The sequence below is a fragment of the Tyto alba genome, unplaced genomic scaffold (genome assembly GCF_018691265.1).
Source record: "Tyto alba isolate M040663 unplaced genomic scaffold, T.alba_DEE_v4.0 Super-Scaffold_7, whole genome shotgun sequence".
Classification (NCBI taxonomy): domain Eukaryota; kingdom Metazoa; phylum Chordata; class Aves; order Strigiformes; family Tytonidae; genus Tyto; species Tyto alba.
Genome location: NW_024881328.1, coordinates 2212571 through 2240259, shown reverse-complemented (window position 1 = coordinate 2240259; position 27689 = coordinate 2212571). Strand labels below are relative to the sequence as shown.

The 27689-nt window shown below is 47.4% G+C and overlaps 1 protein-coding gene and 1 long non-coding RNA gene across 9 annotated transcripts in view; one reads left to right on the top strand and one right to left on the bottom strand.

Annotated features, from left to right (window-relative positions):
- Nucleotides 1-2191: 2191 nt before the first annotated feature.
- Nucleotides 2192-7020, bottom strand: LOC122152429. Its single transcript, XR_006164510.1, has 2 exons — nt 6936-7020; nt 2192-5969 (listed from the first exon to the last, which is right to left on the bottom strand). It is a non-coding gene; the product is annotated as an uncharacterized LOC122152429 (long non-coding RNA).
- The window catches only part of FMNL2 (formin like 2), a 144151-nt gene continuing 122621 nt past the window's right edge, over nt 6160-27689 (top strand). For 6 of the 8 annotated variants that reach the window (XM_042783776.1, XM_042783780.1, XM_042783781.1 and 3 more), the window contains exon 1: nt 6161-6461. In XM_042783776.1, coding sequence (XP_042639710.1) covers nt 6345-6461 — 117 coding nt within the window. In that variant the 5' untranslated portion in view covers nt 6161-6344. Of the gene's footprint in view, nt 6462-27689 lie in introns of all 8 variants that reach the window. The other 2 variants (XM_042783775.1, XM_042783779.1) reach the window with 2 other exon arrangements.

Below are 27689 nucleotides of genomic sequence, written 5' to 3'. Positions count from 1 at the left end.
TCCCGGGGGCTTCTCTGACACGCACAGTTACAGGCTGAGCGAGGAGCGCAAGTCTGCACCCTCTTGTTTTCAACGCGTGGAAGATTTTAGCTTTAAATTGCATTGATTTCTTGAAAAAGCGCGACAGATGAGCGAGCACCCTGTAAGTGCCTCTCCTGGGGATATGTTTTAAAAGCAGACGCTCTCTGTACTGCATCCCACAGAACAAATGCTTGTGCTGCTTTCTGTAACTGATTTTTCTCTCCAAACTGTAGCAAATCATTCAGACTAGCTGTCCGGAGAGGAAGAATAATCTGAGCTTTGCTAAAAATAAATTGGTCTAGGTCCTCAGCAGCCCGTGGTGCCAGGCAGGTTTGCACTCGACCGAGGAGAACAATCCCAGTTTTGCTGAAAATCACCTTTAAAAATGAATGGGACCCTGCACTGCCCCTGCCTGCCAAGGTCTTGGGGTGATGATCCAGAAGCGTGGAGTGGGGTGGCCTGCAGCACCCCTTTTCTGCGGCTTGCTCGGAGGCAGAGGGAGCTGGGCTTGCTGGAGGCATTTTCGTGGGAGCCATTCCAGTGCTGAGCTGGGGCTGAAGTGCTGCTGGTCTGTGCTGGACTGGGCAAGGGGGGGGGGTCCCATGTGTATCCTTCTATCCCAAGGTCCACTGAAGGCACCTGGGTCTGTAGGCAAGAGGTGCGTTCCCTCAAATGCAGCTCTCAACCTCGGCAGCCGCAGGGTGTTTGCGAAGGTGAAGGTGCTGTGAGACAGAGAATCTAGGCAGGACTGAGAAAAAAAGCTGCTGCAACAATGACAAGAGCTCCATCGTGGTTCTGTGATCCCGCACCCGCTCTTCCTACCCGCCTTCCCTCCAGAGGAGGGGGAAAGGGTCACAGACTGCTCGCCCCTTCCCTTGCATAGGGGAAAAAATGGGAAAAGAAGCTGAAAAAAAGAAAGACCGCTCTGCCACAGGCTGCCCACCGGCCTCCCCGCTGGTTTTAGCAGCAGCGTGGACCAGGGTGAGGCACAAGCGTTAAGGACAGCACCAGGCTCTGGGTCCCTGCCTGAAGCCGTCGGGTAATGCCTGTGGTCCAAGCCCTGGCCCTGAGTCAGCCCGGTGGGCTGGGCTGAGGCCGCAGCTCTGCCTTCAACCCCGCAAACGGGCAGAAAACCAGGCATGGGCCCAGCAGAGAAACGGCAGAGGAGTTTGGGGGCCTCACTTCACCTCTCCGAAATCCAGGTCAGCAAACCAGCAGTGGCGGAAACAGGGCTGTTTGCCATTACTGCAGCTTTTCTGCTTAAAAGTGTCTGCTCCAGCTTCCTCTGATAATCACGCTCTCCAGACGGGTGAGAGCTCTCAACGCCGAGCCCCGACCCGCTGCCCTCGCACGCGCAGCCCTCGCTCACTGATTAAGCCGACGTATTTTCAAGGAACAAATCGCAAGCCGGAGGAAAGATGCAAAGTCATTGTGCTGAATATTTCCACACGGTACTTCTCCTCAAAGCTGAGAAAAAGCAGCATCACTTAGGCACTTAACCCCGTCACACGTTGCTGTGTGTCGTCACAGCAGCCTGGCTCAGGGAGGTGTCCCCACACCTCGGAAAGAAGCAGCGAGACTGAAGGGATGGATTAGTTTTGGATTAAATGGGTGTAACTCCATGCACCCTCCTGCAGGAGGTCTAGATGTGGTATTTAGTGCTTGCTGCTGGGAGAGGGGTGGTCCCAAGAGGAAACTGGGGGCTGATCTCATCGCTCTTGACATCACAGTTTGCTTTGATGAAGCTGCGTGTGATCTACACAAGCAAGTGGTGTAAGTAAAGCTAAGGACGTCAGCACAGTTAAACCAGAGCGTAGCTGCTGCAAGTAAATCGGATTCAAAGTTAATAATTTAATTTCTAGCAGGCAGAGAAAAATCAGAAGGCTAATAAGATATGAACCTAATAAGTCAGTGTACTGGGCCTGAGCATTTCCATCTGTTATCGCAAGCTGCCATCTCAACACAAGATGCAGAAACTGCAATTGTGCAATGAGGATGTGGACACAGGCATGAAAAGAGAGAGTCGGAGGCAGGCAGACATGCCCACCTACATGGCAGAAGGTAGGACCAAAGCTGAGGAGGCTTTATGTGCTGATGTGCAGGTGGTGCTAGGAAAGATGTTGATATGGCAATAGGTAAGGTCCTTCAGAATGACTGCGAGCTTTTCAGGTTCCAGGTGTCTTTTAGATTTGTATTTAATTAGTTCTCAAACAAAATATATGCTGTTTTAAGATAACCGACAATAACACTAAGGCTAACAGGCCTGACCATTATTGTGCATCTTATTTCTACAATCTGGTGTAGCTAGATATGGCAGGTTTCTGGTGCTTGTAGGAAATTGCAATAAATAAAAGACTAATACTCACCCGAGTAAAGGGCTGATATGTTGTACTGGGTAAAACACGATGAACCAAAGTGAAAATGCCTCTTCTTTAACAGTGGATGTGCAGGAGAATAAAGGCTATCAAGTATTTATTTCCCATCATCAGGAAATCCCTGCAGAAGATGATTTTCCTTGACAAGATTGTCCTCAGAAAGCAGCCTATTTTTTTTTTAGTGTTTTTATTTATTACAGAAAAAGTCATCTGTAGTCTTCTCAGCAAGGTCAGCCGTTCATGTGCTGCAATCAATAATCTCTTCTTAAGTGTACACCGCTCAGCTCTCGCAATGGAGTTTATGGTTGCACTACGTCTTTATTATGAATGAATACTACTTTTGCCACTGCTGAGCTACGATCTAGCTATTTATTGAAGCCTGACGCTGACCCTCCAGCTTTAAGAAAATTATATCAGATCACTTGGAACATCACTGCAATGTCAGCTCAGGACCTATCAGGAAATGCTGAGCGCTCGGGGAAAATGAGGGTTCGTAAAACAATCTCCTCTGCCCTTCAGAGTTTCTTCCATAGATAGAGAAGTAGACACTGGTTCAGAGGACTTGAAGACTTGGCCCCAACCTTCCAGCTTTGTTTTAACGTGGAGATTTGAGTGACAAACAGAGGTACCAGTTAGCCTCAGTAAAGGCTGAGAAGTATTTGTCTCAGTCTCCAGTGGAATTCCACAGGCAGTCGTGGCATGGAGCCCTTGAAGAGCTGGTATGGCCATTAACCCCAGTGCAGACAGTGACATGCCTGGTGGCATCACCCAGTGTGAATCGCCCAGGTGCTTGGGATGAGCTCTGTAAATTACGCATTGTGTAGCTGGTTATTTAGTTTAAATAAATAAATGTAAAAACTAAGGTCTTGTTTATTAGCTTTTATGTCAGAATAATTTCTTCAGCTTAAGTGTGAGCAAGCTAAGTAGCTTTTTTTGTTTAGCAAAGCTGCCACACTAATTTTGACATTTGCAAATGTCGACATCCCAGTTACAGCCTACGACAAATTGCTCAAAATCATCTTGTTCTCTTAAAAGGATTCCTTCCCTTTGCACTACTGCATTGATGTTAAACAGTCACCCTATGGATGGATGGTTAGTTTCATTAAAAACTTTGCAAGTCTGGTTTTGAACTGAACATGCCTTATAGCACGGTTTAGAGCGGCCTCTGGCTTCTTGCCTAAATGTAAGCCAAAAATCCAGTTTGCCCTGCAATTATCCTCACCTTTCCCAGGTATGTGTGGCTAGCAGCGGCTTCCAGTCCTCGAGTATCTCCCTTCGTCCAGAGAGACTAACAAATGCTGAGATGATTTCCCCTCGATTCGGAAAACTCAGGCTCCTGAGCGCGTCCATGGTGGGAAGTATTGTCTGGGCAAATGCTGGTACTCCTCGTGTTGGATTAAGTTTGTCATTGTTGGTAATTAACAGCAACACTCAGGTTTATTTGTAAAGCTGTGTCATGTTCACTTTCCCATATGCAGTATAAGGCAAGGAACACGTCCCTGCACCACACAACTGTTGCATCTGGGATGCGTTTCCTGCTGGGTTTGAAAGGGAGCTGGGGGTAACGGTGGGTGATTTCTGATTTGCAGAGCTCAGCTTCGGGTACCCGGGAGCCCTTTGGGGTGCCGGTGAGGTTCTGCTCTGCACCACGAGCCCGGGGAGCGGCGAGCACTCAGCACAGCTGGCAAGCTGCTGCTGCAAGAGCAAAGGATCCTCGGCTAGAGCCGGTCTTCAACGCCCTATACCCTGACCCTCATCTGTTATCTGGGATAGTCTAGTGCTCCCTTATCTCACAGCAGTGTTGTGAAGCTTAATTAACTAATTAATCTTTCAAAGAATTGTGATAGTCTTAGATAAAAGACATCTATTAACATTTCCTTCGCTATCGACAGCGTCGTTATTAACTCCCAAGAACGGTCTTGGGTTTTAAAATGTTGTTTATTATGGATATTGCAAGAATTTTAGGCCATTATCAAAGCAGTTGTATGAAATTCTGACCAGTCCCTGGGGTAACACCTTCCCCAGCGCCCGTGGAGAGGGAACCCACACCTTCAGCATCACTTGGGGTCCCAGGCCAAGCCCTGCACTGGCTGATGCTCCGTGAGCAAGGTGCTCTGGTGGGGTGTAAGCCAGGACAGGGCACGCCACTCACCATCCCCATCATGAATGTATTATGTCTTTTTTCTTAATTAGAACGAGTGTGTTTAATTAGTAGTGGGTTTAGAGCACACAGAGAGAAGAGCTTGCCGTCGCTTCCTTGGGTTTTGACTGCAGGAGTGCGTGTGCTGCAGCACATGACTCCCAACACATTGCTTTTGTGGCAGCCTTGTAAGCTGTGCCTCTAGCACAACTGTCATCCTAAATAACGTAAGTTAAGAAATGGTCCTTTTCTAAAAAGTAATGCTTATCTTCTTGCTTTTTCCCCCTCAAATTAATCTCCGTGTGGATAGTTACCATCTCCTACCAGGCAAAGCCATAAATGCTCCCGCATCCCAGCAGAAATTTATAGATCTGGCCAAATCCCGCTGCAGAATGCGCTGGTACGTTTACTGCTGGCTCTGCAGGTAACAATGTTAGTAGATCATTGTGTAGCTTGATTCACGAGATGTACTGAATTTCCTGGACTAGCTGGCAGCAAAAGGCAGAACTTCACAGATAATCACCGAAAGCCTTTAACGAAGTTTGTAATTTTATCCGTAATTGTGAGCTGGCACGAAGCAGAGCACGGAAGCGGTGCAGGCGCATGCCCCAGCGCTGGGACGCCAAAGCAAGGACGGACTGAAGGTGGTGACGACCAGGAGGAGGAACAGCACTAGAACCATCGTTGTGAAGGTGAAATCCAAGTAAAAAAATCATTCTTCCCCATAAGGATAATTGAATATTAATGTAAAGCAGTGGGATACGGATTGGCAGGAAGGGAATTAGGGCTTGGACTGGAGAATAAAACAGGTAGAAGTGAAATAGAACGTCATCACCAAATGGGTCAATGCCACCTCAAGCTGAGCTGCAGACTCGTCTTTGAACCAAAGGGAGGTACTGAGGTACGGTGCTTCTAACACAGCCCCTGCAGCGCTGCCTAGATTAAAACATGAAGGGGGCCTGGGTTTGACCACCCCAACGCTTGAGCACCGTTTTGGAAAAAAACTTGCAGGGAACGCTGAAGAAATGGAAGCTGACATCCGAGGAGCAGGCAGCTTTGATACGCTTGGGAGAAAGATGATCCTCCCCGCGTACACCGCGGCGGCGTTGCCTCGATTACGGGTTTGTTGGGGTTGGTGTCACCCAGAACCTGCAGAGATTGACTGTACGACTTCTGTAAACGAAGCTGTGGCCAGCAGGGCCGCGACTCCCCGAAGGCCCCTCAGCGCAGCTGAAAGCCTTCCCGCCATCCGAAGCCGCCGAGGCAGACCCTGCCAGCCCAAGTGCCTGGAGATACACAGCCCGGTCCCCCTTCAGATACCTCAGATATCTGGAGATAGACAGCCCGGTCCCCTTCAGATTCCTCAGATATCTGGAGATAACACAGCCCCGGCCCCCGCAGACCCTGCCCGCCGGCCGCCGGTGTCGGTTTGGCTGGGGAGGGAACGGCTGAGGTAAAATGGACGCCGAGGGGTCGCCTCAACCCCGCTCCCCGCAGCCTCAGCCCCTTCTGCCCCCCCCCCGGGGCGGAACGGACTACGAGTCCCAGCGCGCCCCGGGCCGGGGGCGGAGCGGGGCTTTGTGCGGGCCGTGCCGGCATGCGGGGGAGCCTCCGCCGGAGGAGCCGGAGCCGAAGCGAGCCCGCCCCGGGGGGAGGGCGAGGGCGGCGAGCCATGACGGGCGGCGGCGCGGCGTTCCGCCGTCGGTGCTAGAGGGCGACCGCGGGGCGCGGAGCCCGCCTGGCTCGGGCGGCGCGGAGCGCGGAGGCAGCGCGGAGGGGCCGCTGCCGCCGCCGCCGCCGCCGCCGCCATGGGCAACGCGGGGAGCGTGGACTCGCAGCAGACGGAGTTCAGGGCGCACAGCGTCCCCCTCAAGCTGCCCATGCCCGAGCCCGGAGAGCTGGAGGAGCGCTTCGCCGTCGTCCTGGTGAGTGCCGGCCCCATTGTTTGGGGACGGGGAGAGCAGGTCGGGCCGCCGTGAAAAGTTGGAGACGGGAGGTGTTCCCCCCCCCCCCCCCCACCTCCTCGGCGGTCGCGGCTGTGCCGGCCGCGGCTCTTTGTCTCCGAGAGCCCCCCCCCCCTCGCCCCAAAGAGCCGCCTTCCCCCCCCACCCCGAGCCGAGGCGGTGCCCCCACGCCGGGCTCTGCCCCTCTTCGCGGGGGAACCTGTGAGGGAAAAACCCGCGGGGGGCTGGCTGAGGGGAGCCTGGTGCGGCCTCGCCTCGGCCCGCAGCTTGGGAAGGGGCCCCCCGCCCTCCGGCCGGCCGTGGGGCTCCCCCCCCGCCCGGGACACGCCGGTCCCGCGGTCCCCACGGCCACGGCAGCGTGTGTGCGGTTCGCCCCGGGGCTGGGCTGCTGCCCCTGTCGGGCTCTGCTTTTTATTTTGTTCCTTTCCCCCTCACCTGGCTCGGTGTTTGAGATCACCTTCCCCGGGAAGGGCAGTGCTTCCCTCGGCGCTGCGTATGGGAGTGTTTCGGGCAAACGTCCTCTTTTCTTTCAGGTGTCTAAGAAGTGCGAGTAGATTATTGCGGGCCATCTACTCCTCCGTGCCCTTCTTGCTTTTGAGCAACGTTTACTTGAAAAACCGAAGCTAGGGAAAGAGAACGAATAAACCCCGTGTGTGTGCCGTGCCCTGTGTCCCCCGTAATGCCGTGTGAAACCCAGCAAGGCGAGCTGTTGCGAGAGTAATTCCCATATCAGATATTAGAGCAACCCCCCTGGTATTTGAAATAGCCCCAGTGCTGCACGAGGATCCACAAACTGGTGTGTGTTGGGGATTATTTCTGGTTAGACCCAATTAGATTATCATGTCTAAGAAAAGAATAAGCCTATTCAGTCAGGATCCCCCACTGATGAGCCGAATGGCGAGTGAGATGTTACAATTATTAGGCACAGTGGAAAAAGCCTGATCTCGCACTGCTCTTGTCAGGGAAACCTGTGGTCGTTTTACAGATGGGAGATGCCCCCACAAGCAGCACATGGCTCGGAATCAAGTTGTGATTCATCTTAACCTACCAGAAGGGTGCCTGGCTTAATTTCTGTGCGTGGTCTGTGGGAGAAAATTAGTGGTTTTGAGTTAGGACCAATCGATTAGATCAGTAAAAGGAAGAGACATCGTTTGGGAAAGCAGAGTGTGTTAGATACGTATAACGTAAATATGGGAGATAACAGGACCACGCCTGTAATTTCTTGAGGTACTTGAAAGGAGTAGATGGCATCTGTTTTTAGAAGATGGACTTAAATTAAGGGTCAGAGGATGAGTGCTGTAGCTTTGCTGGAGGGAGCGGCAGGCTGTGTAGATGCGTGTCTGTACAAACGGGGTGTTGGATGATCTGCTCCCATCGGGAGGAGCTGCAAGATGGGGCCCGAACACCACTGCTGAAGCAGCCAGAAATCGCCTTCAGCCTGTTCTTGAAGCCAGCCAGAGATGGTTGGTGTTTGTTGCAGTTTCCAGGAAGTATCTGGCCTGTTTCTGAAAGAATAAACTCCTAGGCTGTTATTATTTTGTTTTCTCTGTGGCTCTGAGAGGAAGATGACTGTGCCACTGGTCAAACCCCAGAATGGGGTAGGCAGTGGAACAGCAGGGATTAATGAGAAAGGAATGGTGGTTGGGGGGAGAAAAAAGATGGGGAATATTTTCGGTAGGGAGAGAAGATTAGTCAGGAGATGAGAGCGTGAAGAAGGAGATGCTGAAGGTTATAGGAGTAAATCTCACCTTCTTTACACGCTATCTTAAGAAATTAGCCTGGCGCAAGCATTGCTTCTGTACTCGGAGAGCCCTGGTGAGGTCCTGAAGGGCTATGCTGGCATCAGCAATTTTTGTACCGCTAACGAAGTTTCCAAGACTGTTTTTGACACTGATGAACAGGCAGCTCGGCTGAGGTGCAGCTGCAGGCAGGTGTACAGTCATCGCACTGAGCGATTTGCCTCTGTTTCTGTATGTAAAGAGAGGAGCCACGCGGGAAAAGTTCCTCCTGTGCAGCCTCACAAAAGTATTTTGAAATGTTATTCTTTCCTTGTGCAGAATCAGCACAGTGAGCCGTAGCCCTCTAAAACAAGCGCATATCCATGAGGGGAGTGCAGGTTGGCCACTTTTTTACCTCAAGTGACGTGACATTGACTGTTTTGGTTTTTTTTTTTTAATTTTTTTCCACTTTAAGCATACTGTCCAGATCTTCTCCGGGATCTCTCTGGTCCCTTCAGCAGGGGGATGGATGATCAGCGATGCGAGGTGATGCACGTGTGTGCTAGCTTCCATTTGCTGGGTTATTAGCAGCCTTAGTCTTGAGGAAGGTCTTAAGTAGTTTGTCCACTTCAAACATACATAGTCACCTTACTGCCTCTTTGGTTAGCCTCGCTCTTTGAGGCTTGAGGTGCATAAATTGCAGGCAAAGTGCTCCAGGTCATGCTTTTCTGGTGAAGCTCCCAAATCTTAATTGTGCTGATATTCTCCTCCTGCCTCTAACAGTGCCATCGGCATTACCGAGGGTGCGCTGAGCACACGGCGTGGCAGTGCCCGACCAAGCTGAGGGACAGCGATGCCGGCTCTGGCTGCGTCGCACCTCTTGGTCCGTTGGGCAAATGACGTGAGAAGATTTTCCGGGTGTCTCCCAGTACTATTTCTGGGACCGGTGTGGTGAATGTGCTTCCCTGGCTTGTTTGTTGCATTGAGATTTGGACTCCCCTCTATTAGTGAGGACCAGGGTCTGTCTGCGTGTTTCTGGAAGACATCGTATTTGAAGGGCTGCACTTCAAAGGGAAAAATGTAGAGGATAACCCAAGAGAGATCCAGGTTTCTGTCTGTAAGCTAAGCATTGTTTTTTCTATCCTTTCTAACTGATGTGATTCTCCCCTTCTGGCAGGACATGTGATATAATTCCCTTAGTTTCAGGTTTACGCAAGAGTGTAAAGTCCAGGGAAGAGGCAGCGTGTTATTGCCACCGAGTTCCCGATGTGCCTGTGAGGGGTGCTGGATAAACTGAGAGCCTCACCCCAGCTCTGGTGCTGACTTTGAGCTTGCCAGCACTGACACATCCCCCCCGTTGCACATCTGCAGGTACCTCCCACCCTTGTCCCTTCCTCAACGTGCTCGTTTTTCCTCCTCAGATGGGTTGGATTTTTTTTTTTTTTTCTTTTTTTTTTTTTTTTTTTTTTCAAGCTTTACTGCAGGGACACATGGGGCGAATGTGCATAAATGATGAATTCTGGTAACCAACCCTAGTTTATGGCGCAGGAAACCATTGTTCAGCCTGCGCGAGCGCCCGCTGCAAGCCAAGTGCGCTGGGTGCGTCCCGTAGACATTATGGCACCGCTCTCCGATGCGGTGGGTCGGGAGTTTGGGGGGTGCGGGGGGTAAAAGCTGGGCCTCCAGCTCCTGCAGCAGGGTGGTCTTTCTCTGAACCGGTAACGGGGTTGCACGTTTGCAAATGACACGTGGTTTGGAGGAAGCAGCCAGGACAGAGTTGGCAGGGCAAATTGTTGCCTAATGAGCTGTGATTGACATAATTTGACTGCTGGATTACAAATCTGCGGTGAGGTTAACAGGAAATATCCTCTTACCCCCACCGAGTGGTGTTCAGTTTTACAAAGGAGTCTTCTGTGCCCGGTCCCGTAGGACGGAGGGAAGCGGCTGAAGGGTGTGGGGAGGGAGGAGGTGTTGCTGCCGCCCGCTCCCGGCAGCGCTCTGTCCTCCCTTGAACGTGATGTTGCCTACCTGGAGGCAGGGCATCAGCTTCTGCTGTGCCAATAGGAACTTCTTTGTTCCGCTTCCTTTCCTTCTTCACAGTGGATTTTGTCCAAGCATCATTTTCCATACCAGTCGAGGGAGTTTTAGTGTCTGTTGCTAAAGAATTTGAAAGCTCAGTGTGAAAACTCCGTAACGGTTCCCAGCTGTTTTCCATTCCTCTTCCTAATCCTCTATCAAATATATTGTGCGTTGTTTTATAATATATACAGTTTAGAGTCTGCAAATCATTAAAGAGCATGACAGGGTTGCAGGAGATATCTGCGAGGCAGTATTAGTTCCCTCGCTTTGGTGGGGCACTGGGTTCCTTGTTGTAATTCCTAAATTTAACAGAACTCTCATGGGATGAAGTTCAACTGAGATCCTGTACTCTGGTATCAGGTGTAATTTGTATTGTTTTTGTGGAATTTGAAAGCGGTACTATGGAAGTTGAGAGACACTAAATTAGATTTAGGAACCACCTTCAGGAGAAGGAGATTTCTAAAATTCAGGTATTGAAAAGACCGGTTGTGTTTTCTTGTTCAGACCTCATCTGTGACAGGCTTCTGCCGCTGGGCTCTTTCCTCAAGGTGTCGTTTAAATGATTCAAGCAATGACACCTTTTGCTTGAAGAAACAATCTAATAAATCACGTTCTTAAATATATGTATTTCTGACTGGTTCAATTCACAGAGTGAAGTAGTACTTGGTGGTGACACATATGTCAAGCTGGCCTGTAAATCAGTAAATGGCATTTGTAAGTTTTTCCACCTAGACATCACAGGAGAATGTTTTTGTAAAACTGTTGGGTTTTTTTTTTTTTTTTTTGAGTGCCTGGAATACAAGGATACTGTGTTAGGTATTTAGCTACTAGCAAGTTAGTCACATTCCTAAGATTAATTTCAGATCCTAGAAACCTGGAAGACTTAAAAAATGGTTAAGCTGATGTAGGTGCTCATATTTTTCTGTGTACCTTTTTTCCATACAAAATAATCTCCTTAATTTATTGGGCTATAATGATGGAGGTGTGTACCCACTCTGTCAAACTGGGCTTTCCCGGCGGAGGGGGCTGCTCCTGGGGGTGCTCGACATCTCGGTGGGGTGCGACAGCCTGAGTCTGCAAACCCACTTAGGGTAATGACAGCAAAGAGGCTTCCTGATCGTTTTTGTGCTGTATAAACCCATCATCATGTCATATTTCCTTCCAGATTACTTTGTGCTTTTGTCTAAGGCGAATAACAACAGGTCGATCAGCTTTGTCAGATGGAAAACAAAACGGGGTGAGAAACGTGCGCACCTGTGAACTTGGCAGGATTGTTACTTTTTTTTTTTTTTTTTTTTTTTTCCCCCCCTTTAGGTGTGCACAGGGTTTTTTTGGCAGTACAGAGCCTGCTTCCCACTTGCAGCCCCCGTGTTGTGCAGGGCTCCGGGGAGCGCCCGGCAGCCGCTGCTCGTGGTGACTGAAATCCCGTGTTTCCTCTGGGGTGAGGTCCTTGCCCTGGCTGTGCCCACGTCTGGGGTGGCTCGTGTGCCGTGGCCCTTGGGCTCGTGGGGACATCGCTCCGGCGGGTGCCGAGTTCCTCCTGACGAGCACGAGCTAGCAGAGCCCCTGCCCTTACCCTCACGCTGCACCATCATCTTCCCTCTGGCACGCTGAAGCTTTCTCAGGCATCCCTACCGACTTCCTTAACCTTGTGTGCAAGATAAAGGGGTTTTTTTGCATTTTGTCTTCACGAGCAAGGTCATGCGAAACTCGGCCCTGAGGTGTTAAACAGTTTCTTTTGCGGTCTGGTATGTAGTGGGCAATGCTAGGGGAAGAATGTGAAGAGGCGCAAAATGGAATTCAGAGATTACAAGATGATCTTAAATAAAACGGTAGCTGTTGGATTGTTTTTGATTGATGATTGAATGACTTGGAGCTGCTGGAGTCTGCCTTTAGTCTTTCATTTAAAACAACAACAAAAAATCACTTTAGCTTTTCATGCTGCGTGAAAGGGTATTAAAGTGTACAGAAACTTTTTTTTGCCCCTCCTGAATACCGAAACCCGGCAGACACACAAAAGCAAACAAAAATGTTTGATTTCCCCCATGTGTTTATTCAGAAGTACGTGGTGCTACTTGTTATTTTTATTATATTTTTGCATTGTTCAGCAAAGATTGTAAATTATTCAGGCAACTTTTTAAAGAGTCCAAATCCTTTTTAAAATAAAACAGCTGTCTGAAGGTATGTGTGCTAATTATCAACCCATGTCCTTTGCTTGTATGGCTACTTAGGAGAAGGGGAGTATTTTTCCCTGCTGGGGTTTGGGTGCTGGGTGCTCCTTCCAGTTTCAAAAGGGACTGGTCCGGTGCTTCATCTCTGATCAACACCACCTCTGTTTTCAACAGGGTCCTGGCAGTCTTTTGCTCTCATTTTGAGTCCTGCACCTGCTGAATAAAAGACTTTTTTTTCCCCTAGTCTGTTAGAAGAAGTGGTTTAAATCTGTCATCTTGGTCTGTGAGTTCTTATGCAAAGGGAGTGAAAGACCCTACAGGAGTAGCTGGGTGTTTTTTCCTCGTTATTTGTAGCTTGGAATACATCCTGAAGTGAAACCAAGCTTTGACATTCACTTTCTGATCTTTTGTTTGGTTGTTGGGCTGTTACTAAAAGGCAAAACTAGTGCCAGTTCCTGCCTTTTCCCCCAGATACATTTTTAGTCCGGAGCTTTCAGCGTTTCTGCTCATTTTTCACTGTTCTTGCTGTTCTTCTTCCAACTCGGTAACAGAGAAGTGAGAATGAATACAGCCTACTGTTCATTTTTAGGAGTGGAAAAACCCTGTGATTGATTTTTGGTTTTGCTTTTGCTTTTCTTTGCTGACCCAACCGCTGGTCTTTCTGCAACGTGTGACACTTGCTTTTGAGCAGCAGCATCTCGAGTGGGTGCGAGCGAGATGTGGCCGGGGAGGGGTCTCCCAGGACAGGTTTGTGCTCCAGTGGCACCGTCGCTACTCATGGCCAGATGAAACGGTCCCACGTATGGACTCGTAGCACGGGGAGGTGAAATTCTGCTGCACAAGTTGTTGTCGGGGTAGAGTTCAGTGCCGTTTACACCACAGCTTGCTGATGTGCTTCGGCGTGCGAGGGAACGTGTGTGGCAGATGTCGGTGGGCTGACTTGTGCCAAACCAAATGTGGAGCTTTGTGTGAAATGGCGTCATCACCTTGATGCTTTTTGAGCTCCTTTTAAATCAAGGTGCTAACAGGGTACTCCTAAAGAGTGTTCTTAGATAACAGAAACAGCAAATTGGAAATAATTTAAAAACCGCTAAGTTCTTTGTCCTGCTTATAGTTTTCAAGGGTGGCCTTCCAGGAGAGAGAGTGAAACAGGCCTGGAAGTCACCCCAGCATCCGCCCAGCCGCCCCGTGCCTCTCTTGCAGACCTCCTCCTCGGCTTGAGTCGGTCGGGCAGGGAAGGCTGATGCCTGGCTCTGCCTGGAGGAGCACGTGCGTGTGCTGCCATCGTGACCTTGCACGGCACGGGAACTGAAGAGCTCTCCACAGCACGATGAAATGAATTATGCAAAAGATGCTAATGCCGCAACGCTCTTCGGCACCAGTTTGGTTTTGAGCATCTGGGCTGCCTCTTGAGTTTGAATTAAGCACGTTATGATCAGGATCAACATACTTCCCAGTGCAGGAAGCCATGAAGAGAGGCGCAGGAGAAACGGTTGCTTTTTCAGGTCCCTTTCAGGTGCTGTGTCCTCAGGAGGTGTGTGTGACAGCAGAAGGTATGGCTGTTGCAGACAGGCTTTGTAGGGTGGCGGTTGGCCCCCCCACTCCGGAGGGTCTTCTCACTGCTGGGAGAGGTAAACGTGATTTTATGTGGTAATCAGACGATTAGACCTTAAAATGAGCCGAGGAGTAAAACCATACACTGCCTGTTAGGAGAAGAGCAGTTTGAAATGCCCTCTCAGGCGGCGGCGGCGAGGCAGCGGTTCTAGCTGCTGGAGGACTTCCTTAGCGAGCAGTCTGCAGCCACATTTTAGACAAACTGAGCTGAATTATTGTTTGTTTTCTTCTTTGTTTGTTTGGAAGAGTCGGTTTGGGAATTTGGTATGGGAAATAAGTGACACCAACTCATTCAATGTGATTTATAATTGTGCTTTAAAAAAATGATCTCAAGCCTCAGCTTCAAGCAGTTAGGAGCTGCAGCATCACTGGACCTGAAGGCCTCAGCCTACCCGTGAGGTAAGAGCACTTTCAGCTGCTGTTGCTTAAAAGGCAGTAATTTCCCATTTATGACATCCTGCTAATTTCACTTCTGAAGGGTCAGTATAGTAAAAGCAGCAGGTTTTTAGCTCTTGGACTTCATACGATTGCACCAGTTGAAACTAGAGGGCTGTGCTCTTACCTGTGTTGCTACTGAGAAATGCCATGTTCCCAGTTACGTCTGCGAGGGGCTCCCAGGTCCGGAGGTCGTGGAAGGTACACGATGTGTGCCCCTGTTTTAACTGAATATTGTTTCACTTGCACTGATTATTTTGACCTTGATCATCTGCTTTGTAGCTTTAGTAACTCAAGATGCACCAACATTATATATGGATCTAGTGGAAAATATAAGCATTAATCTGTCCCAGGATTTGTCTCTTCCTAAAATAGTGTCTTACTGCTGTTGACAAGTGTTTCATTGCATAAAGACTTGGATAATATATATAACTTGCCCATAGTCTGTTATAACTAATATACTGTAGAAATTTGACATGTGTTGCTTTTCAATTTACCGTGGGATCTCTAACAAAACAAGGGTTTGTCTTCTGTAACTGTACAGCGTTAAACATATATTTGGGGAGGATATTCATAAAGCAACATAATAGCCGTATTGTGTTGGAAATGAATGCTCTTTGGATGAGTGCTGTGCGATGCGTGGACCTCCAGGACTCTGCCTTGCAGCTCTTGAGAGCAACTGTGTGTACTTGGCCACTTGCTGGAAACGTGCCCGGCAGCTTCCCGGCTGTAGCGTTGGGGAGGCAAGTGGGGACCCCCCCCCCCCCCAACCCCCTTGGCACGGGCACCCCGTGACCCTGGGAACTGTCCTGCCGCGTCCTGGCACTGCTCGGGTGACGGCAGCCGGCGCAGCCTGGTCCGTGCCCCAGAGAAAACTCCTGCGTCGGAAGGACCCTCGGGGGAAAAACCCGAGAAGATACCACTTCTCTTGTTGTGTTGCCTGAACAGCGCGGGGAGAGCGGTGTTACCTGAGGCCTCGGGCCCCGTCAGGAGCGTTTGGTGAGGGCAGCAGGAGCCCATGGGGCTGCCCTTGCCTTCTCCCACGCCTGTGGTCTGGGCTGGCCGCTCTCCCCTGCGCGGTTGTTAGCTGAGGGCAGAAGTTGCTCCCGGATAGAAGATTCTTGAGGCCTCCAGGAGCATATGAAGAAATCCTGGGGTTTTTTTAGTGTGTGTTTGGGTGTTGTGGGAGATACCTTAAAAAACAAAACCCAAACCCACTAATTCTTGCATTTTTTTTTTTTATTTTTTAAAAAATATACATTATTTGGCCAGAAATCAGTTTACTATAAAAGGACTTGGGGTGAATATAGATTGTACATCTGTTACTTGTTTGTCTGTGAAATGACTGTGCAGTTGAGGCCAAAAGCGAAGAATAGAGGGTTGCACAAATTGGCAAAGTTTCTGAAGTCTTTCAGAAGCCAGTAATTAAAATGAAGAAGCAAATTGTTCAACCCAGAAATTCTGGTTGTTCATCCATCTAATGCTCTGCCATGTCCCTCCAGTGACTCCTCTCATCCTGCTTTTCATCTTGTAAGAGAGGGAGACAAATTAACGCACGTCTACCTCTGGCAGTTTTGAAGCCAGCGGTTCAGGCAGAGGTAGGTGACACTGTTATCGAAGGGGTATGTGAAGCGATGAAGATAGCTTGGCTGAGATTATACAGCAGTTTTCTGACAAACATTTCCAATAATTTAGTGTGTTTGGGAGTGCTTCAAAGGGCTTTCTGCCCAGCTTTGAGCCTTGCAAATACAGAAGATCAAATGAATTAACAATCACAAATATTTAACTTAAAGCATGGTCAAATAGGAGCTTTGATATTATATGTGTATCTGTACACTCTCATATATATATTACGTTGTATTTATCTCTTCTCTCAGACAAAATAAGCTCAATACTGCAAATCCTAATAATTGTGTTCCACCTTTGTAGGCAGGCATGCTACCTGGTGTCGAAATACAGCGTACAGAGATTTACTGGGGAGCTGATGGCAAGCAAATCTTTGCATGGTGTAGTCATACTTTTGAGGATTGTGGGGTTGGTTGGCGTGCCACCCCTACACGAGGCATTGGCTTGTAGGTTATTTTTCATTGCGTTTGCATCAGGTGTTGCTTGATGGCCAACAACCACTCTGAATATCTGTTTGACATAGTGATAATTACTAAAGCGCACTGTGGATTGAGCCAGGCAGCGTTTGGTAATAATCTTAATCCTTTTTGTGATAGCATCTATCTTACAGGTAACTGGCGAATTGTTGTGAATCCTGTTCTCTTAAAAACTGCAGCTTCTTGAACTAGTCGAGGAGTTGTCATGTCTTCTCAGGCATCCTCTCCCGGTGCACGGGGAAGCGGCAACGTGCCTGCAGAACCACAGCTCTGCTCTGTGGCAGAGCTTCGAGTACAGACGCCTGTTTCTTGATCATGTAAATGAATATCTAAGTGTGGCAAATGCGCAATATTCTTTTTGGTAAATAAAACAAGACCTTTTGTACTCCACGGCATTTTTTTATCCATGAATCTTTCACAAGCCTCACAGTGCTGCAGGGGAAGACGAGGAGTCAGAGTTACACTCATTACCTTTTGAAAAAGGAAGCTTGACTTGCTATGAGCCTCCCAAAACTAAGCAACAGGATAGTGATTAAAAATAATGCCTCCCAAATTCCCAGCGCTTGCCGTAACCCCTGGGAAAAGAAAATGGGAATGCTGGCTGCTTCCCCTTGTGCACATGTGTTGAGGTGTCGGGAAGCCCGCTGTGTCTCTCTCCAGCAAGCGTGGGGATCTGGGACCTGGCAACTGGCATTTGGCTTTTTGAAGTCTCCTTTGCACATCCATGTCAGCTTTCCTTTAAAATCTTTCGTTTGTCTAGCTCAGTTACACAGAAGCTGAAGAGCAGCTTTTTAGTTTGTTTATTTTCTGGTGTTTCAGGGCATCTTTTCTCTTTGGTGCATTTAAAAAAATCTCATGTTGTTAGGATCAGAGTTAATGGTTTTGTTTGCTTCTCACCTTCTCTTCCAGTTTTTAATTGTCTGTTGTATGCTGGAGGTGAGATGTTTTTGTTTCTCTTTGTGTATGCACATGTGTATGAATTGAAACGTTTGGGTTTGTTTTTTTTGTTTTTTTTTTGTTTTTTTTCTTGGTGACCGCAAAGCTTGTTTCCAAAGATAATTGGCCTATGAGTCCAAATGAAAGTGGGAGAGATTATATTCATCCATAGATGCTGCAGTCTGTTCAGCATGCCCTGCAAAGTACTGCGGCCCCAGTGCCACACAGAAGAACTCTCTTTTGTGGAAGTAAAAGCAGTATCAAAGGTGTGGTGGAGCTTGTTTCAGGAGAGAAAACGAGGGTGAAAGGAGGTCATGAGGGTCTGAAGGATCATCTTGACTTGGAAACTGATTCTGTGTTTTCTACCAGCAGAAAACAAATTCATTCTTTACTGTAGACATGTGTGAGCAGATGAACAATGTATACAAAATACTGGAGGGAAAATGCTTTTCTCTTTAGTTTTTTTAAATCCTTTTATATGAGAATCTATAATATCTGGGATAGCTCGTTAACAGCGTTTTCCTTGTGCATGTTTACCATGCCAAATGCATTCACGAGAAGTAAGAGGTTCAGCTGACTCAGATCAAATGGCAAAAGAATGGGAGAAGAGGAATTTGGGAAACTAAGTGTCAGACTTCGTACGGATTAAAATTAAATGACCTTTCAGATCAGCACACACGGAGGTTTACATGATCAGGTATGTGACTGGTGACCTTTCCTCCCAAGTGAGGCATCTCTCTCACACACAGTGAGCCTGCAAAGCTTTGTATGGCAAGTCGTTGGTACCGTACTGTATTGTTGCCACAGTTGTCCAGCTCTCTGTAGGCCATTGCTTGGTATGTGAACAACAGAGATGTTTTCCAGACATAAAGCTCTGTATACGTCTGTAGATCCAGGCTGTTGTTCAGACCGGCGGCAGGTGGGCTTTCTCTGAATTAGAGAAGGGTTTTGGCAGAAGATTAAGTGCTTCAACTAGAATATAAAAGAAATTGTGCAAGAGTTTACATGGAGCTGGGTCCTTCTGTCTTCAGCAGCAGCAGGATCCTTCATCAGCAAGCGTGATGCTAATGAATTCGTTGTTTCACAGAGCAGGGCAGGAAAACCAGCTCTCAGTTTTCATGTGCTGATACTGCTCCTGCATCCTCAGATACTGCAGTAAATACAGAGGGCAGTCAGTGCATGGTGAGCACGCTGGGTTTTCCGTTAAGATGAGGAACTGATACCTATGAATGTGAGTGAGGCAAAAATTGATTAAGCGTGAAATTTTTTTCTGGCAGTGAATTCTTGGTTGGCTCAGGGACAAAAGGTTGCACAACGGAAAAGTACTTAGAAAGCTCAAAGCTATTGTTTGTTTGGTTTTGCTAATGTTTATTTTATGTCTGATGGCAAATCTTTGTTAAAGGTGAATTATCCATTCTGTTTGGCAAGTGGAGTGAAAACTACCCAGATGCACTTGTGAGGGATTCAGTAAATTGTTAAAACAGGATCCTTTTTAGGTGCTCTGGGGAAGTGGTGATCCTTGAGGTGAAGTAGCCCACATAGGCCAGAGTATTCCTTGTGGTTTTAGTCCAAAGCACAGTTCCTTGTGCTGAATCAAACCAGGCAGTATGCATAAATAAGCATGTAGATGTATTGAAAGAGAAAAAAGAATACCTGTTGTATTTTTAAGCTTAACCTGCAAGCTTATTTGGGTACATTCTCCCGGTTGCTACTGCTGTGCCAAAACATATTCCACAGAAAAGACAGGTAAGGAGGAAACTACCTCCTCATAACATGGAAAAAACCATCCCTATTCAGAAATGGTGGGTTTAGGAATTAAAGAAGATATTATTCCTCGTGCGACAGCTCTGCATGGGCAGTGCATGCGTTGCATCTGCCCAGTCTGTCCCTCCCAGCAAGCTGGTGGCTCGCAGACGAGCTGTGTTGTAACCCTTTGGTGAACCACGAGCACCGCCGATTACCGCAGCGAAAACTTTGCTTAGAAAGATACTGGAGGAAAACAGGGAATCTTTTGCTGAACTGTAAAGCGATGTAGCCAAAACACCCATTAAGGCCTTCAGCGTGGCTGCTCTTATCCTGCTGAGCTGGTAGCGTGGTTGACCTTGTGCTGTGTGATACCACGTCCATGGACACGTCTGCTGTTCCTCCGGGGAAGCTGTATACACTGACTCTCCAACCCTCAGGAGTGACCTAATTTTGGTTTCCAAGTTGCTGCTACTTACTCAAGGTGCTGGGGGGCCCGGCTGTGGGCTGCTTCCTCCTCTTTCAATTAGTAGATTTTTTTTTAGGTTTCTGCTCATTCCCTTGATTAGCAATTTGGGGGTTGAAACTTTCCCTTTCCTTACAGGAGCGGGAATCAGCAGCTATCGCAGCATCTCTGTGTATAATAATAATAATAATAGTAAAGGTTTTAGTGGTTAAAAGAGAGCAGATCAGTAGGTTTATGGATTTTTCTGGCCAAACTGCATCCTTGGAGATGTCTGTGCAGGTCCCTCCTGCAGGGACTTCTCAGAAGCTGTGCACAGCCGAGAGTGGAGTGTGGTCCTCAGCAAAGAGGGGGTTTGCATCGCTGTTACTGCAATGTTAACTGCCAGCACAGGGCAGAGACTTATTTAAAAAAGTTCGAGATGTTAAAGTCTTTGCCTTTACACTCCAAGGGTTTTACCAGGTGGCATCTTCTAGCTACCAAGCAGTGCTTTGTGGTGGGGTGGCCTTTGGTCCTGTTGAACTGCCAGGCCTTTGGGGCAGGAGACACCCGACAGGGCTCTCGGGAGGGTTCAAGCATTATTTCTTACCCGTGTGGGAACCTTAAAGGCATTTTAGTACTTCCATGAGCGCTGGCCTGAACACAGACTTGGCTTTGGGTTGCTGTGCTTTGTTTGTGGATCCATGCAGTGATGTGGGAGGTGTTGTGGTCTTGCTTGGAAACGTTAGGAGGAGCTGGGCACATTCAGTATGTTTATTAGAAGAAAGAAAGGCACCCCAGCTCCATTGCAGGCGTGGATTTTACATTAACAGGACACTTCAAATGTGGATGGGGAACTAACTTAGGGAGCAGCCTGCTCTGACTCCCTTCAGTTATCTTGAAGGCATTTCTAACTTTGTGGGAGGGAATGTGGCTGAAGAAATAATCAACATGCCATGAGCGAGTACATTTCATTAGGGAACACAGTTTAAATTTTTTTACGCTAGTAGGAGGCTGAACTGTGTTGTTTCTGTCTTGTTTGTGCACTTGGTGGTGGAAGGAGGGAGGAGTCTTGCATACTGTGCATTTGAGCAGCAGGGAGCAATTTGACAATATATAATAAAAATTCATCACAAGGATAAAGTTTGGGGGGAGGAAGGAAAAATAAAAGTAAGAATAGAAAAGCTTGGGTTTGCTGTCCCACAGCCACGCCAGCCCCTGACTTGCTGGAGCAAGTGTCTCTCGATGCACAGGAGGCTGGCAGGAGATGCAGAGATTTAAGGAAGAGGAGTTTAACCGTCTCTTCACTGCTGCAGTGATCTTGTCTGTCAGCTGAGGACGTGTGTCCTGTGATAGGCGATGCCATCTACTGCGCCACGTTTTTGTCACGTTAGGCTTATTTTTAGACTCTTCGTCCTCTTAATTTTTGATCGGAGCAGCGTGTAGCTTACAAAACAAGCTAGGCTTTTTAGCACTGTCCCCGTGTTTTTGTCATGAGAACCTGGGGGTGTTTTCACGTTGTCTTCATAGCGTGAGTTAGTGCAGTGTATGTTTTTGGAAATCTTATGTAACCATGGTGCCAATTTTTTTCTACCTTTATTTCACATTATGATCTTTGGAAAATGTCACCAAGTGTCTCAGCTGAATAAGAAATCAAAAGACAAGCCCTTTCTTTTTAGGATAATTGCCTGCTGTCGCTGCTCCATCCCCAGGGAGTAGAAGCACTTGTACGGCTGTGAGCTCTGCCCGGTGCAGGTCTGTATCTCACAGATACACGTGGACACGGGCTAACGCTGAAAGGTATTTGTCTTAAAAGCAGGATTTGCGTCTCCTGAACGCTCCATCCCGCACAGGTCTGAGCCGAGGTCAGGCAGGGCTGGCTGGCTGGCAGACTGTGCTGTGGAGACACGGCTCGGGGCACAGGAGATAGCAGCAGGGAGAGGGGACAGCCTTGGGGTTGGCGGCAAGGACACCCTCGCCTTCCTGGGCTGGCACGGCCGCAGACAGGGTCAGCTGGCTCAGAGATGATGTTCGTCAAAAAATCAACCTTGTACAGGCGTCTCAATACACTAATGAGTTGGCTTTTTTTTTTTTTTAAAAAAATTGCTGGGAGACTATGCATCTGAGCGCTCAACATGCAAGAAGGTCAGCCAAAGCAAATGTCATTCCTCTGATCTGATGGTATTTGCCCTCTGAAATGTCTGGCTGGCTTGTAACATCTGGTGGATATCACTTTGAATTTGAATGCCACTGATGTTTCTGAAAGATGCTTTCCAGGGCATTGGTGGGGCCTGATTTTGCTGGTGTTAAAGGCTCTTCCACTTCTAGAGGGATACATGGGTGTGCTGTGGGGAGAAGAATTGTCCTCTTAGTTTATTTAAAATTACACTGTCACCTCACCCCTAGCACAACCAACAGCAGCAAAAGGCACTGACTTACAAGAAACCTTTGTGTCTAGGTTGGCAGGGACTGTTGGTGGTTGTGTATCTATAGGTGTAAATATAATCTTTTGTCCTCATCTGAAAAAATTATGAGCTGATGAAGTGAGTTGTGCTCCTCTTCCTTGGTCAAAAATACTGTCTTGCTTGTAAGTATAGTAATTTTCAGCATTACAAGATGGGATGAATGGTCTTTGTTTTCTTTTCTAGATGCGTAAGATGAAATTAATACCCACAGTTCTCTCAGAAAGCTTTCCTGATGCAGCTGAGGGCAGAATTTGGCCTGTATTTTCTTATTTTTAATCTACAACAGTCTGCATTCCTAAAGTAGAGAAGTTTTGCGCGAGAAAAGTACACAGTGAGAATTGTGAAATACCCTGAGCCTGGGGTGGGGAGCAGGGGGTATCACAGGGTGGCTGGCACAAGTCCCTCCATCCCACGCAGCAAGCGTCAGGTAAAGCGCCGTGTCCCCATTTTTCTCTTTTCTCCTACTCTTTGGCTTCATCTAAAGGGATTCGTGTCAGGGCTGTGCCTTTTGCTATCCCCCAAAGTACTTCTAACGCGAGTAAAACTGCTCATTTTTCCTCCCCTGGCTCTTGTAAGAAATGGAGGAGTCTTGGGTTGAACATTCAGCCTGAGAGAGACCCAGAATAGAGACCTCAGTGAACTAGTCACTGCTTGTCACAGTTAAAAGCATCTGGAGATGGGCTGGTAAGAAGGACAGAATAATAAATCGTGGTGTTAGCCTAGCGAGATGGACTTTCATGTAACTGTAAGTACAAATTTAATTGGAAATTTAGGAGAGAAACCAACTCCTGGCTGTTTACAATGTTAGCTCCTTACACAATAGTAGTATTTCCTTACATATATTTATTCCTGAATATAGTGTATTATACATGAGCTCTTGTAAAATGAAAAGAGTTTATTTTACTTTAGGTAAAACAGCAGCCATATTTGTAAACCCCTATGAGTAGACTTCTTTTGGATAGTGTTTGCCACTGGATTCTTCTTTACTTCCTTTTTTCTGTTAAGTACTCAAACCCTCAGATTGTATGAAAACATGAAACTTTCATTTTAATATGCAACATCTTTTCCAAAGATTTCCCAGAGTCCCTGGCTTGTGGTAGCACCGTATTGTGCAGAAGTTATGTTACATGAATAACCATTTCATTTGTAATCTTAGTCATACATGATTTAGGATCTATAGAGTTTTTTACTGTTCTTTCACTTCATAGTTAAATCATCTGGAAAACATATTTAAGTTTTTACACGGTGTATTTTTTTCTGATGTTAAACCAGTCTAAAAGTCAGTGCAAGTTTTTTTTCAGCGTGCAGCCCTGAGCCCTGACAAATGATGTCCCACCTCAGCAGAGCATTTGCGGTCAGCGCGGGCTATGTCAGAAACAGCTTAATAGTTTTTAAAATCTCGTGTGCAAGTTCCAGATGATGAGAAATTCTTTTTACCCGGTAAGCTTTCAGACCGCTCTGCCCGAGTGTAGTTGTGCTAAGCTTCCTTTCTAAAGACTGTAATGTTATTATAATCCAAAGATTAAGCCCATAGCACAGACAGGTTTTTCTCTTTCTTTCTAAATAGATGTGGTAACTGAGAACCAGATAGAAGCAGATGTTATTTCAGGGGTATGGAAATAAAGAAGATCCCACCTTTGATTTTAAAGCTCTTGGGCCAGGGAATAGTAGTTTTACATGAGGATACAGAAGCTCTGTTTTAGTCTGAGAGCTCCGTGGCACTCGGCTCTGCCACTGGCCTGCCCTGCTCCCGGGTGATGGCACTCAGGTCTCACCCCTGCCTTCCCTTCACCATCCCGGAAGGCCAGCGGGAAGTTAGCCGGACGGTGTTTCAAGAAGATGCTAAAAGCCTGCGGGGATGCAGTGACCTTGGTACCAGAGGGCCTTTGGGGTCTGTTTCGGTACCACTCTGGTACCAAACCAGCCTGGTGATGGGGAATGCAGTTTTTCAGGCCGGGCGTCCCATCGGTGCAGGGAGTGACGAAGCAGAAACCGCGTGTGGAGGTCATGGAAAGGCTCTTCCCGAGCAGCCTGGGCTGCTGCCCTCCTGCACGCCGGAGTCCGTGCCGCAGCGCGAGCCATCGAGGCCTCGCCGAGACGTGGTGCCTGGGGCTCTCACATCAAGAACTTGTCTTGATTCGCGGAAAGGCTTGTGGTTTTGGCGAATTGCGGTGTGTTTTTTTTTTCCCCTCTGTTAGTTCAGATTGTTAGTGAAATCAGTGTTGTATTGGCGGGAGGGTGGTGAGACTGGGCGGCACCAGGAGAGGCACTGGTGGGCCTGGGAATGGCTGACCCGACCTCTGTTGCGAGAGGATTTTCCATCAGAAATAAGGGGTTGAAGTGCCTGTACTCCCTGTGCATCCCTAACAGCCCTGCTCCTGCATCCATTTTGATGACATATGGCATAAATGTCATTGCTCGCGTTCGGTGAGCACGAGCCAGCACTCGGTTGGGATGGAGATGACAGACTTACCATTTTAGCTTCTTGTTAAAGTACACTGCTGTAATGCTTAAAGGCGAAACCAAAAGCTTTTAATACAAGGGCGTTCACTTCAAGAGCAAATTGATGGGGACTGTAGCAAGGCCATTGCTGCTCCATCATAGGTATTATTGAAATATTGCGTATGGTGGTCACACTCCTGGTATCATTTTATAGTTAAAAAATACAGGAGAGAATTCTGCAGGAGAGCGGTCCAGATGCACAGTCCAGGGGTATTTAATAGCAGCAGTTACCAGCAGAAGAGATTTCTAAATAATGGTGAAACTATTTACTTATATGGAAATTTCAGTTTAAATTACTTAAAATCAAAGTTTCTGGCCGTCTTGCTAGAAAAGTTCATGTACTGACATATACATCATACCTGAATTCAGTGTAGTTGGGGGAATAATTTGGTTTTGGTTGTCCATGGGTTGATTACACATGTGCAAATAGGTATTTTATCACTCTGTGTGTGAACTTCAACTTTCCTTAGGATTGCGTTGCTGCCAAAGATATGTTGTTATCAAATTTCATACAGTGGATCCTCAAAAACTGTTCTTTTAAACATCAAGTAATTTTTGTTAATTTATGTATCGGGAAGCCAGGAAAACCTCAAATGAGATTTAATAAACTCTATTACCAGTATTTATGCATAAGATGAATTGAATAATAGAAAAAAATAGAGCTTTGTTCACGTATTCCCTTTCTTCTTAGTATCCTGAAAATAAGTTGGGAGGGTCGAATGAAGTGGAGGCAGTGCTTTAAACAGGAGAATTTATGCTAATTGTCAGCTAATGGTTCACCTATGAATAAAGACCAACAGCAGGCAGTCTTGCATTCTGCTAGCTAAAGTTTAATAATCATTTGGAGGAGAAACCCAGGGAGAAACAAAGCCCTGTCCCGTTCAAATATAGCCCTAGATTGCTAAAAACCACAGAATGTTTGTAGGTTTTGGTAACTTGACGGTGATGTGCAAGCCATTTGGGATGGTCAGAAAATGACACTGCCCGAAGTCAGTCACGTTTCTCACCAGACCAAATGAGAATTTGTCTCTGAAAATCTATAATTTAAAGAGTGACTTCTAGCTCTCCAAGTAGAGTGTTATTTTCATCTTAACATGTGAATATTAGAGCTGGAAATCCACCAAAGGTGCAGCCAATTATTTAGATTCATGAGGGACAGATGCCTGGAAAAAACACTGGGTATTAAATGAAAAGGCTTTATATTAAATGTTGGTATTTAGGGGTGAGTTCTGCAATCTGTTTTCTAGGACATAATCCAGGAACAGGGATCCAGTCCTGGGGAAGGAGCTGGGAGTGTAATCAGGCTGTCTTGATACAGGGAGTTAATGGGAGTTAGGGAAGAGCAGGACTCTTTATTGGGTGCTCTTCGCCAGGTTTTGTGCACTGGAGTGCTGCAAAATGCAGGTGAGAGTAGCTGCAGACTGAGTGTAAGCATTACCTGTTGGTCTAGGAAGGACTGAAAAGGTTGCTGCTAAATACAGATATGGCCAGACAGTTCTGCATTTTTCATGTGCTTTTTTCGATTTAATGGGTTTATTAATTTTCATTACGATTTCAACATTTATCCCGGAGAATTAATGAGCTGTCTGAGCCTGTGCTCTGCACGGGCGCTGCGCTGCAGGTAACCCCACCTCAGCGGGCTAAAACCGACGCGTGGGATTTGATCTGGGGCTTTCCGGACGTGGAGCAAACGTGCCACCAGCTGGACCACGGGCACCGTGCGCTCACCCCGCCGGCGTGCAGGGACTCACCAGGCTCTCTTGGTAAGCATCAGCGCAAAGGCAAAGAAAATGAGAGCAAGCACAGGGCAATGTGTGTCCTTTGCTGTCTGAGCTGGTCGCCGGGGGGCTGAGGGGCAGCCTGCCAGTGGCCCTTTTCCCAGTACGACCTCCACAGAGGAGCCTTAGCTGCTCCCCCCAGCTCTTGCACTGGAGGAATGAATCTATTCCCCAGCCTGGGGGCAAAGGAGCGGCGAGGAACACTTGTATGTATGAGAGAGAAGCTGTTAAATTATATAGCACATTCCTCTCTGAAATTATCCAGTAGTGATTGTCATTACCAGTATGGATGTGCATCAGCGGGATGGTTTTTTTTTCCTCCTTAACTGCTTCTCAGGATATTCTAAAGCTCTTAAAATCAAGGGAAAAAAGAGGGAATCCAATTGTTTGCAAATAGTAAATAACCTGTAAGTGGGCCTGTTCTGTGTTATTTAATACTCATGTTGTTCACCGCTTGTGGCAACTTCAGCAGTTTATTTTAAGGTTTGAGAAGTCGAGGAAATTGTTGCTTTTGTCTGTTCCGTTTGTTAAATTTCTCAGGTATATTGGTCTTAGATACCCTTTGGTGACTGTGAAAGGGCATCTCCCTCTTCCTTTTTTCCCATTTGGAGCCTGGTGTGTCGCAGTCCATCCCTGCCTCACCTCTCCTCTGCCAGGAAAATGCAGTTTTTCTTAACTTTTTAAAATGAATAGAACTCCTGAACTGTGAGTATTTTGATATCGTCTGCCACCTCTAGCTTTGTAAAATCCATCCTGATGATGAAAATAACTTGGTTTTACTGTTGCCTGTGACATCCCTCGGCTCTTCATTTTCTACATCCCAGCAGTTTACAGACTTTTGCTCTTCCTTGATGCTTTGCTCAAACGTTAATCTGAAGGCCTGGGGAGTTGATTCATCAAATCTCAGTCTGATTTGATCTGAGGCGATTGGTAAGCCCAACATGGTTTCTGAAAATGCTACTTTTGCATAGTCTCTTCCCTTGGCCAACTGGCTACCTGCCTTCCTGTGGTCCTCTCCACCCCGGACTACTCCTGCGCTTGCTGCGTGCTCATGCCTAGCTGTGAGCCTCGCAGCTTGTTACTCTTTCTGCAGCTTTTTATGTTGTATCTGACTCCTTTCATCTGGGCTTAGCTACAAGAACTACTTTTCCGTATCTTAATCCTCATCTGTACAAATCAATTAATTTTTTTTTTTTTTTGCTCG